The sequence below is a fragment of the Erythrolamprus reginae genome, chromosome 2, assembly GCF_031021105.1.
Source record: "Erythrolamprus reginae isolate rEryReg1 chromosome 2, rEryReg1.hap1, whole genome shotgun sequence".
Taxonomy (NCBI): Eukaryota; Metazoa; Chordata; class Lepidosauria; order Squamata; family Dipsadidae; genus Erythrolamprus; species Erythrolamprus reginae.
This window is the reverse complement of record NC_091951.1, coordinates 161359092-161372056: the sequence shown is the minus strand read 5'-3', so window position 1 is coordinate 161372056 and position 12965 is coordinate 161359092. Positions and strand designations below refer to the sequence as shown.

The window sequence follows — 12965 nt, the reverse complement described above, 5'->3', positions numbered from 1 at the left end:
TGGCGTCACTTGTTTGAGGGTGCTTGTGATGGCCTGAGCACCCTGCCAAAAAAACCGGGCTGCTGAGCTCTGTTTTTGGCTGTGATGGGTTCGTACAACCCTCTGCCAATGAAAACAGAGATAGGGAGAGCCACCCACAGCCATTGTGAGCTTCATTACGCATCAGCCTCCTGCAACCCCAGCAAAAACAGAGTTTGGGCTGAGCTCCATTTTCACTAAGAGAGGCACTGTGGGCTGGTCCTTTTTTCTTTCTAGGATGGCCCCGTGGGCCAGATCTAAGCTATCACCTTGCAGGCTGGATCTGGCCCGGGGCCTTGAGTTTGACACACTTGCTGTAGATTACAGTATGATATAGGAGCATTTTTGCAAAGCAAAAGGTAGAACTCTACAGATAGTCATAGTTATGATAACTATTTAATTATTTTCTTGAGAATAGAGGAGAATTTGTATACAGGTAATCCTTGACTTATGATTGGTTTCTTAATAACCATTTGAAGTTACAATGGGCCCAAATATAAGGTGCTTACAAACCAGTCAAAGTTCTCTCACTATTATGCAACTGCATTTTGGACACCCAGCAACCAGCTCATATTTATGGCTTCTTGCAACATCCCACAATCATGTCCACAATTGACTATAGGAATTTTTTTTGCCAAAAGCCAGCATTTACACTTTCTGACCAAAAAACCCCAAACACTCCTTTGCTTAATGAGTGTGCATTTGCTTAATGATCACAGTATTCACTTAACAACTAGGGTGATTTACTCAATGATTATACAAAAAATCAGGTCAGTCACATGATGACTTGCTGATCAGCACAATTTATCATCCTAATTCCGCACTCAGTTTTAAGTCAAGGACTACTTGTAGATTGTGTTAGACAGAGCGGGCCCGCTGCATCAGAGGCAGATTTCCAATAGCCACCCTCCTATATTGCAAACATGAATGGCTTATAATGATGATTTTGGCAACTGTTCAAATGAAAGAAGATGGCCCCTCAGTGTCAAAAGATTTATAGTGTTTATAAAAAGCATCAAAATGTATCCGCTAAAAAACTTCACCTCTCTCAGCAAAACTGGAAATACTTTATATTCAATTATTCTCCAATGCACTTGCAAGGAGAGTCCAGGATGGGTAATTCTTCAGTCTGATTGGTAGGGACTGAGTTTAATTTAAATATTAGGCAGGTGCCGCCCCCCTTAGCCCTCCAGTCTAAAAAACTCAGTCGCAGTAAAGGGACTCTGAGTTTTTGGCTCTGCCAACAGGGTTTGGTTTGAGTACTTATTAATTGTGTAGTAATTAATTATTAAATTAATTATTAAATTATGTTAATATTTTAAATAAATATTGTTGAAAAATTTGAACATAAATTTTAACTTGCCTTGTTTTTTTCCTATCTTTTCTCCACAGGTGCAGCTGGGGGTTTCTCCTCAGGCAGCCCTGGGTTTCAGACCTCCAGTGGGTCTAATCCAGAGGACTGCAGCTCCTCCTTTCTGGGAACCCATACAGGTGCCTGTCTGTTGGGTCAGGAGTGAGCGCCCGGGGAAACTACCTCCGAGGTAGACTCCGGAGGAGAGGAGTAGGTTGCCGCCGCGGGGGGGTCCGCCCTTCCCCGTGGCGAAAATACCAGGGGCCAGGACGCCAGGGGTCCTCAATAGGCCCGGAGAAGACATCCGCCCCCCCCCCCGTCGCCCCCGTATGGAAGCGATCTGGCGCGGAGTCCAGCTCGACGAGCCAGGAGAGGCGGGAAACTGGCAAGCTTTCCAGCCGCCTCTGTGAGACTCCGGCGGCCATTTTTAAGGAGGTTTGCGCGCCAAGAGCTTGGGCGTTGCTACGGCAACCGGCGGCGGCCATTTTTTTGCTGTCAAAGTTTGACAGCAAGGCGGGGCTGGCCGGCAGTTTCGGCGCGCGAAGCTCCTGAAGCTAGAATCTGCCCTGGCGACACGCAGGCGCAGAGGAAGCTAGTAGCTGTCAGTTTGTGCTTCGTGGAGAGAGCAGTCACGGATTTTTGTCGGATTTGCTCTAACGGTACAGGCAATCTCCATTGATTGACAGCATGGCAGATCAGGCAAGCCAGCTGGTGGAGGAGTCCTCTGCAGGACCTAGCACTCCAAAAGAGAAGCCCCAGAAGGCCAAAACTTCTCAGGGGGCCTCCCTGAAGGAAGCTGAGAAGCGCATCCGGGCGCTGGAGAGGCAGTTGGAGGCTTCTCAGAAGCTACAAGGCCCGGTTCCTTCTACCACTCAGCCCACACCTTTGATGGCCTCCCCCATGTTCCACCCGGGGTTGGTAGGCACAGCCACGGAGAGGGATTGGTCTCCAGAAAGGGTGAGGCTGACAACACCCACACCCAGGGCTGAGAGACTATGTGCAGTAGGGCCTGCTGCTTATCCAGCCTTTCCACCAGCCCACTGTGGACAGACAGCTACCTTCACTCCTACTTCTGCAGGCCTGCGCAACTCCAATGAGGCCTGGCAGAGTATGCCACAGACTGTGCAGGACCTTATTGCCACCGCCTATACCCAAGGGGTGGCTGTGGGTGCCCAGCAACACCAGCAAGCTCCAGTGGGACTCCCTCAGCTGAGGTCTCGAGACCCCTGGACTGCCCCAGCCGCCTTTTCCTTGGAGGGCTCGATGGAGGAAGAGCGGTCATCTAGAGACAATTTCAGTGGGGCTGAAGATGAACTGTCTGGAGATGAGCAGCCCCCTGAACCGCCCATCTTTCCTGGTCTCTTCAAGTCATCACTCTTCCAGGTCCTATTGAATAAAGCTAAGTTGACCATTGATCAGGCGGGCGAGGGTGACCAGGCAGCGACGGCTGAGGCGGCTCAACCTGCTGGGGGCCTGTTTGTTTTCCCCAAGCAGGAAACGGTTCACATTCCGTCTTCCCACCTGTTCAGGGAGACCATCCAACGCCCGTGGGAGAACCCGGCTACTGCCCAGGGACCGTCTAATCTTGATCGCAGGTTCTACACATTTGATCAGGCCATGGAGGAGCTGCTGGAATTCCCTGTTGTGGATAAACCAGTGACGAGCCTGGTGTCCAATGCCCTAGTTCCCTCAGAGTCGCAGGAGGGTCTCAAGGCAGAGGACAAGAGGGCGGAAAATGTGGTACGCAGAACGCACCAGATGTCTGCCTGGGCTCTTCGGGCCGCATCGGCGGCTTCGTTCTTCAACAGGGCCACGATTCTCTGGATCCAAGAGCTACAATCCAGGGTGGATCCGGAGGACAGCAGACTCAGACAGGACCTCAACAAGCTCCTGGCGGCCACGGAGTTTTCGGCGGACGCCACGATCAACGCCGCCAAATTTGCTTCCCGCGCGATGGCCTCCTCGGTCTCCTCCCGTAGGCTCATTTGGCTCAGGAGCTGGCAGGCGGACGTTAAGTCCAAATGGAGCCTGGCATCTGCCCCATTCAAGGGCAAGAAGCTGTTCGGGGAGGTCCTGGACGATGTCCTCATTGAGGATAAAGATAAGAAAAAGGTCATGCCAAGGTCCAGCAGGAAACAGGATAGAAGGTTCACTCCCTATCAACGGAGGCAGCCCTTTCGGTCCGAGCCCTCCTCGACGGGCACACAGGCGTCGAGGCCTTATTTTCAGGGCAGCTTTAGCCAGGGATCCTTTCGAGCAGACAGATCCTTCCAGGCAGACCGGAATAGAGCATACCAGGGCCGCCGCCCCTTTAGAGGAGGCAACAGAGGCTTTCGGAAGGCGAAGTGACTCCCAGGACAGCAGTTGTTTGGGCGGCAGGCTGATGGCTTTCCGTGGTACATGGGAGACTACGTCCTCAGACACCTGGGCGGTTTCCACAGTTGCACAGGGCCTGAGAATAGAATTCTTCTGCCCTCCTCCTCACAGATTTCTCCCGTGTCGGGTTCCCTCAGATGGGGAGAGAAGAAGACTCCTATTCAAAGAAGTCGAGCACTTACTGGACATTGGAGCTATAGAGGAGGTTCCCTTAACACAACAAGGCAGGGGCTTCTACTCGGCGATCTTTCTCATTCCCAAGTCGTCGGGGGGAGTGCGGCTGATTCTGAACCTCAGGCGCTTGAACCTCTATGTAAAATACAGGAGGTTCAGGATGCACTCTCTCCGGTCAATACTGGCAGCCATCCGCCACAGAGACTTGATGTCCTCCATAGACCTGAAGGAGGCGTATCTACATGTCCCAATATTTCCTCCTCACAGGCAATTCCTCAGATTCTGCATCGCCGGAGCACATTTCCAGTACAGGGCGATGCCCTTTGGCCTATCATCGGCCCCGAGAGCTTTTACAAAGTTGCTGGATGTCCTTACGGCGCATCTCAGATGTCAGTCGATACGTCTCATGGCGTATTTAGACGACATCGTAATTTTGTCCAGGACGAGGGATCGTGCACAAAAGGACCTACAATTGACCATACAGACTCTGGAAGACCACGGTTTTTCCATAAACTGGGACAAGAGCCACCTGACTCCCACTACTCGACTGGCCCACTTGGGGACGACGATAGATTCCGAACTGGGCGAGGTCTTCCTGTCACAGGACAGGCAATCCACAATCAGGAGGTTGGTGAGAGAACTAAGCCGCCAGCCGTACCCAAGTCTGCTATTCCTATCCCAGCTCCTAGGGACGCTAGTGTCATGCATTGGCATACTGCCGTGGGCAAGGTTCCACCTCCGACCGTTACAGTGGTTCCTTCTCCCCTTTCAAAAGCAGAAATCGAGCCATTCTCGCAGGAGGGTTTTCCTCAATGCCAGGGTTCGCAGATCTCTCAGGTGGTGGGTGTCTCAGGCCTTGAGCAGCGGTTCCTCCTTTCTGGAAAAGGAATTCCTCACGGTAACGACCGATGCGAGCCTGCGGGGGTGGGGAGCTCATCTTTCCTCACAGATGGCTCAGGGCCTGTGGTCGCAGCAGGACCTTTGCAACGTCAACATAAACTTCTTGGAACTGAAGGCAGTGTCACTGGCCCTCCACAGCTTTGCTCACCTGGTGAGGGATCAGCACGTGTTGATTATGACCGACAACGTGGCCACGCGTTCCCACATCAACAGACAGGGGGGAACACGGTCAGGGAGGCTGATGGCAGAGACGGAGTCTCTTTTCAGGTGGGCAGAGGCCAATCTGGCATCGCTCTCAGCGGAACACATTTCTGGGGTGGAGAACGTTTGTGCAGACTGGCTCAGCAGACAGACGCTAGATCCAGGGGAATGGCAGCTGGAACCCGGGATCTTCCTGGAGATCACCAGAAGGTTTGGGGTGCCGGTTATGGATTTGTTTGCAACGTGTCTCAACTCCCAGCTTCCCCGCTTCTTCTCCCGATTTCCATCCCAGGGAGCGGAAGGAGTGGATGCTCTGCGCCTCAGATGGCCTCAGGGTCTTTTATATGCGTTTCCACCGGTTTCCATAATTCCCAGAGTCATTCGGAAAGTATTACAGGAGCAGGCGGAGGTGCTGTTGCTAGCCCCCTTTTGGCCCCGTCGGATCTGGTTCGCAGACCTGATGCAACTTTCAATTGCTCCATCATGGCGGATCCCGGACCACCGAATCTCTCTCTTCCAGGGGACCATGGCACATCCGGAGCCTCAGTGGTGGCAGCTAACCGTGTGGCGCTTGAGCGGGAACGTCTGAGGAGTCAAGCTTTGCCAGACTCGGTTATTGAGACCATACAGGCTGCCCGTAGGCCTTCTACTAGGAGGATCTACCAGGCCACTTGGGAGGCCTTCTCTAAGTTCTGTGCACTACGACAGGTTGAGCCTCAGGTGGCTTCCCCACCTATGGTTCTGTCATACCTGCAGGCAGGTCTGGACAAGGGCCTCGCCCCGAATACTCTTCGTCGGCATGTGGCTGCTTTATCCAGCATCATTACATTGGACAGTCATCGCCCCTTGAGCAAACATCCATGGATAAGAGACTTCCTGAGAGGGGCGGCTAATCTTAGACCGCCAGTCATTCATCGCTTCCCGTCATGGGACCTGTCCTTGGTGCTTCATTCCATCACCGCACCTCCATTTGAACCTTTAAGACAGGTTTCTGTACGGCTGTTGACGCTTAAAACTGCCTTCCTGGTAGCCATTACGTCTGCCAGGAGGGTGTCAGAGATTTCGGCTTTATCTACAAGACCGGATTTATGTCGCTTTCACCCGGACAGAGTGGTCCTTAGACTAGACCCGGCTTTCCTACCTAAGGTGAATACCACTTTCCACAGGGCACAGGACATCGTGCTGCCGGACTTTTGTACACATGGAACTCACCCCTTAGAGTTGAGATGGCACAAACTGGACGTAAGGAGAGCACTTAAAATTTATATTCGCAGGACTCAGTCCTTTAGAGCTTCAGAAGCCTTGTTTGTATCCTTTTCATCTCGCTCTATGGGGTCCAGAGTTTCCTCCCAGACCATCAGCCGGTGGCTCCGTGACTGTATCTCGGAGGCTTACAGAGCTAGAGGTTCGCCTGTACCGCAGGGGATCACGGGGCACTCAACCCGCAGTGCCGCTACCTCGTCTGCATGGAGGACACAGGCGTCTTTGGAGGACATTTGCCGGGCGGCCACTTGGGCTGCTCCCTCAACTTTTATAAAACATTATCGTATAGACTCCTATGCTTCATCAGAAGCAGCTTTTGGGAGGAGGGTCCTACAGGAGGTTTGTTCCTTTGCTGAGCCACTGGTCCAGCCTTCTCCCTCCCTCTAAGTTTTTTCTTGGGCATATCCCATCCTGGACTCTCCTTGCAAGTGCATTGGAGAAGGACCGTTGAACTTACCTGAACGGTCTTCTCGATGCACTGCAAGGAGAGTCCAGACCCACCCAGTTCTGGACCAGGGGCCATGTTATGGTTTAAGGTTCCTTTCTTTAAAGTTGTTGTGTTTTTTCATATGGTTCAATAAATGTGTTGGACTTTACTGCTCCTTCGTTTTAATTAGACTGGAGGGCTAAGGGGGGCGGCACCTGCCTAATATTTAAATTAAACTCAGTCCCTACCAATCAGACTGAAGAATTACCCATCCTGGACTCTCCTTGCAGTGCATCGAGAAGACCGTTCAGGTAAGTTCAACGGTCCTTTCTTTGTTCATTTGTTTATGCTTGGCATCTTTTGGAGTTTTATTTAAATCTATGCCTGCCTAAAAGCACCAAATAATGGATTTGCTGGATGTCCTGAAGAGTTAGTTCTGCAATCTGGGTAATGTGTTCTTTAGGTGTCACCAAATAAGTCTAATTTAACTGGGGATCAAACAGGAGGAACTGCAGTCTTAAAATGCATGTGAGTGAAGGTAGACCTGTAGGCAGTGAGGTTCCTGGGAGCTCAGAGGTAACAAAGTACAGTATGCGAAGAACAATGTATAGATCAGTTTCATGTTACTTCATGCATTGAATTTTTTTTATGTTTTAGGAGCGGGAGTTTGAAGACGAAGACAATGAAATATTTCTTCCTAAGGTTGGTATCCTTTTCCATTTTTTGTGACAAATCAGTCTTGAAATAACTGAGAACCTTCACTGGAGATTGCTCCAAAACTTTGGGAGGGCACTATGTAATTAGATAGATTCTGTTCATGATGTTTCAAATCTCCAGAATGAGAATAGGATAGGATAGGAACAAGGATAGGATAGGTTGGGATATGATAGGATAGGTTAGGATAGTACAGAAATACTTTATTGTACATATCTTTATACAGCATACCTTAAAATGAAATATCATTGCATTCAGCTTTCAAAAGATAACCATTATGCATATACCCATATACACATACATATACGACACAGAGAAATATCACAGTATAGTTCAAATGTATACATATGCATGGCAAAAGAAAAAAAACCCTGTAGATTTACAAGAGAGATGGCATAGAGAACAAAACTGTTACAGAATCTAATAGTCCTGATAGAAATACTTTGAAACCTCCTCCAAGGGGAGAACAGAAATAAACCATGAAGTAGATGTGTGGGATCTCTAACAAAGCTTTGAACTCTTAAGTACATAGCACTTATAAGGAGTATCCTGAATGATGGGAAGAGAGTTTCCTATAATCTTCTCATCTGTCCTTACCAATCTCTGTATGGACTTTCTATCTGAGGCACTGCTTCTACCAAACCAAACAGTGATGCAATTTGTTAAAACATTCTCAATTGTGGCTTGTAAAAAGTGGCCAGAACAGGAGGAGAAAGATTTATTCTCCTCATCTGACACAGGAAATGCAAACACTAGTTTGCACACTTCACTAAAGAATAGGATAGGATGGAATGGAATAGAATAGAATACAGAGTTGGAAGAGATCTTGGAGGTCCTAGTCCAATCCCCAGCTTAGGTAGGAAACCCTGCACCACTTCAGACAAAAGGTTATCCAACATCTGTTTTAAAACTTCCAGTGTTGGAGCATTCACAACTTCTGGAGGTAACTTCTGGAGGCAAGATAATGTATCAAGAGAGCAAGTCAGATTGTTAGTTATCGACACCAGTGTTTCCCAGCCTTGGCAATTTGAAGATATTTGGACTTCAACTCCCAGAATTCCCCAGCCAGCATTTTATGGCTGGGGAATTCTGGGAGTTGAAGTCCAAATATCTTCAAGTTGCCAAGGTTGGGAAACATTGATCTACACCCCCAGATACTTAATACTATTGACCCCCCCCCTCCACAGCTGCAGCCTTGATACAAAGTAGAATATTACTATGCTCTTTCTAAAAAAAATACATAAAATAACTGCAGAATTTTAGAAGATAGTCCAGCTAACAAAATAAAATCTGCTTCAAGTAGAATCAACACACTATGTATCACTCTGATTAGAATGCAGAATTGTATCAGTCAGTGGATATCTAGAACACAGGAGACAGCAGCAATGATGATGTTACTTACCTAGTTTGGGTAATGCAAGAAAACAAGCCAGCTCAGATAGCACCAAGGACCCCTCATTTCACCCTGAGCTACAAATATTCTGCTTTATTGGTACAGGAGACTACCGTTTGGAAGTAGGGATGACTCTTCTTAAAGTATTGTATCAATAGGCAGGACCAGGATTTCTCAAGGAAAGGGGAGGAGTTAGGTTTTGTTGAATTTTCCGAAGCATGTGAGCAGGTGGGGGGGGAAATAGTGCCATTTAATTTTACAAAAATTTTAATTTTACAAAATTGATATTTCTGCCCATACACATGTGTGTATACAAGCTAATACAGCTACATGTGTGAACAGATGCATATACAGTACTACCTGTATGCATTTGTGTGCACAGTTCAGACCCAATATCTTAACTGTTGCACTAGGTGGGAATGCCTTCTTATTCTCTCATTGCTGGAAATTTGGTATGCATTGCCTTACAGGTAATTCTCGACTTACGACCACAATTAAGCCCCAAATTTGTGTTGCTCAGCAAGACAGTTTTAAAGTGAATTTTGCCCCATTTTACCACTTTTCTTGTCATAGTTGAAATGCTGCAGTTGTTAAAGTCAATCTTTCGGTCATTAAGCGAACCAAATTTACCCCATTGACATTGCTTGTTCAAGCCAGTTGGAGGTGATGATCACATGACCCTGGGACAGTGCAATTGTCATAAATATATGCCAATTACAAGGACCTGAATTTTGATCATGTGACCATGGGGATGTTGCAATGGCTGTGCAAAAAACGTTCACGAGTCACGTTTTTCACTGCTGTTGTAACTTCAGTCAGTAAATTAATGATTGTAAATTAAGGATTACCTGTACAGTACTTAGTATTGTTTACATTCTGCCTATTAATATAACCCCAGTGGTCATTCAAGTGTGAGCAGCACATTCAGCTAAGTCAGGTGGTTCCATCTATACAACTTCAAAGATAGTATTATCTAAGGCTGCAGCTACTTCATTTTTTAGTGTATTGCTGCTCACATTTTAAAACATTTTTTTTAAAAAACTCTCACTTAAAAGATGATAAAAATATTTCTGGCCTCTAATTTTCTTTTTGTGGTGAGTTTTTTAATGATGGTAAATTCAGAAAAGTTTGTGACTCATCTAGAATTCAAAACATGGTACTGTATTTTCTTTTGATAGGACATTATGATTAATAAAAAATTGAGTAGGAAAATAATTCTTTTTTCCCTCCACAGGAGGAAAAAGAAGACGAGGAGGGGTGAATGTTGTCTTCTTGCCTGCATGAAGTTTTCATTTCCTTTGGTGCTTTATTTTCTCTCTTGTTATTTTTTTTCTACATAAAAAGTACCCTCAATAAAAGTAATAACATTTGTACTCTTTTCTCCTCCATTTACTCTTAATGGAAACCAGCAAACTTAGTTTTAAATGTCTCTATCAGGGAAACACATTGTAATTCTCATTCTGAAAGGGACAAAGAATAAAAACAGGCTGTAATTAGTCAATTGATCAGAAAGTATCCACATGAATCTACGACCCATAAAGTCCAAATTCATACACATACAACATAGCAAAATAAGCTAGCACTTCTAAGTTTGGGTGGGGTGGAGAAAAGAGCAATCTGAATATGAGTCAGCAATGTGATTACAATTGGTCTAGCGACAGGAGTCGGTTCTAACTTACCTCTCTGCTAGTTCATTCCCATGTCACGTGGATGTGCATGTATTGTGCGGCCACGCTACACGAGCGTGTACATACACATGCACAATGTTAAAAACCAAGCTTCTGCGCATACACAGAAGCAAAAAATAGCTTCTGCATGTGTGCAGAAGCCAAAAACAAGATGGCAGCATCTATGGCGCTGCGGAGAGAGGTTGTTCCTCTGCCCATATCTGAAGCAATGTTATGTCCTCAACTGTTTCAGTGCTAAATTAACATTTTCCCTCCTTAGTCATGGATGCAATCTGCCATAATTCATGAGCATTCTATCATTCAAGAGGTCAGATGATCCTCCAAAGCAGTATTTCCCAACCTTGACAACTTAAAGATATCTGGACTTCAACTCCCAGAATTCCCCAGCCAGCAGATGCTGGCTGGGGAATTCTGGGAGTTGAAGTCCAAATATCTTCAAGGTGCCAAGGTTGGGAAACACTGTTCCAAAGGATGGCACCATCCTAATTCCTAATGGCCACCTTTCTTTTTCTCTGGATCTTGTGCACAACCTTCCATGACTATTCTGGCCAGTGGAAGTGTCTATCTGGATCTTTTCAGCTGGTTTCTGGTGCCCAGACTTGGCTTTGAAAGAGGATCGGCCCAATTAATGGATGAGTGTGCCTATTGTATGTCTGCTGTGTTATACAATGGGAACGTCTCACCACACTACAGAATACCTTTTGTGTCTGAGCACAATTTCATTATTAGCATGGCAGGTGTGTTCATCTGTGTGGTGGAACAGGAATCTCCTTAGATTATATTACACCACCCTTATCTATCAGATGTTAAGTCAGTCTGCCATGTTGCCTTGTCGGGTATCCATTTCTTGTTTTAAATTTCTTTTCCCTGAATTAGCATAACTTGAGGGGATTCCCACTGGACCACTTGCACTAGCATAGGGAGACCTAGGTTCAGCCATGGAAACTATGGGGACTTTAGAGTAAATACAAACCTCTCTGTCCAACCATCTCAACCTGAGGGAAAAATCAGAATTATGTGTATAGTATATATATCTGATATTCATAGAGCAGAAATTCTCAAGCGAAGCTATTATCCACCATATAGGGTCCAGGTGATTATTTTAAATATTTCCCCAGAGTATCCTTATTCCACAACCACTACAAAAAGCACCAATATGAAATACAATGAATGAGGATTTCACTTGCCCCGGCTTCTTTTCAGTCAATATATTTTCTTGACCAGCACGTTTGCCCTAAACAGATATTGTTGTTATGCCAAGTGATACCTCTACCTACAAACGCCTCTACTTACAAACTTTTCTAGATAAGAACCGCGTGTTCAAGATTTTTTTGCTTCTTCTCAAGAACCATTTTTCACTTACAAACCCAAGCCTCCAAAACTGTAACCGGAAAAGGCGGGTAAAAGCCTCTGTGGGGCCTCTCTAGGAATCTCCTGGGAGGAAACAGGGGCAGAAAAGGCGGGGAGAAGCCTCCAGGAATCTCCTGGGAGGAAACAGGGCTGGAAAAGGCAGGGAGAAGCCTCCATGGGGCGTCTCTAGGAATCTCTTGGGAGGAAACAGGGCCGGAAAAGGTGGGGAGAAGCCTCCATGGGGCCTCTCTCGGAATCTCCCTGGAGGAAACAGGGCCTCCACCCTCCCTGGGGTTTCCCCAATCGCACACATTATTTGCTTTTACATTGATTCCTGTGGGAAAAATTGCTGCTTCTTACAAACTTTTCTACTTAAGAACCTGGTCACGGAATGAATTAAGTCCGAAGGGAAGGGAAACCACTGCATATTCAAATTCAATGTAACAATATCAACTTAATTTTAGATTACATTTTGGGTACAAATCTATTTTTGAAAGCCATTAGAGGAAGTGTACATATATGCAACCATAATAATCTTATTTGCCAAAAAGTGTAAACTCCATGCTCTTAAGACCAAAAAATAAATTAAAAGATAGAAAGGGGACTCTTGCCTTTACTGGATGTTCACTGCATTCCCAAAAGTTTATTCAACCGGAGAAAGTTTGAGAAACATTTATCAAAAGAAAAACGTAATGAAATTATTTTTAACGAACAAAGGACGGGCTATTGTAAACCATTTATCTTTTTCGCGCCAATTACGAATTAAAGCGCTTCCACCCGTAATCCCAGGATCCCTTCACTGGAATCTTCCTCCGGATTTATGGGGGAAATAAGGGCGCCCTGCGGCAGGCTAAGCATGCCATCAACGGCGCCGTCAAACTTTCCGGCCTCCGGTTTCCGCGCTGCAAAAATCGCGCCTCGGAGACCGGCTCGGCCAGCCTCCAGGCGATCTCGGCCTTTATCTTCCACGCCGGCCGGCAGAGAGCGACGGAGAGCCGCTCAAACCCCCAACTCGGCCAATGGTGCGCCACCGAATCAGCCGGAGGAAGTCTGCCGCGCACCCGGTTGTTGTGTACAGTTTGGAAAGATCTCCAGGGGACTGGAAACACC

At 46.8% G+C, this 12965-nt stretch overlaps 1 protein-coding gene across 1 annotated transcript in view; it reads left to right on the top strand.

The window, feature by feature from the left end:
* The window catches only part of DNAI2 (dynein axonemal intermediate chain 2), a 34520-nt gene extending 24330 nt beyond the window's left edge, over nt 1–10190 (top strand). Inside the window, exons 13-14 of the mRNA XM_070740232.1 lie at nt 7368–7412; nt 10052–10190. Of these exons, the coding sequence (XP_070596333.1) occupies nt 7368–7412; nt 10052–10078 (72 nt within the window). The 3' untranslated portion in view covers nt 10079–10190. The remainder of the gene's footprint in view (nt 1–7367; nt 7413–10051) is intronic.
* The last annotated feature ends 2775 nt before the right edge of the window (nt 10191–12965 follow it).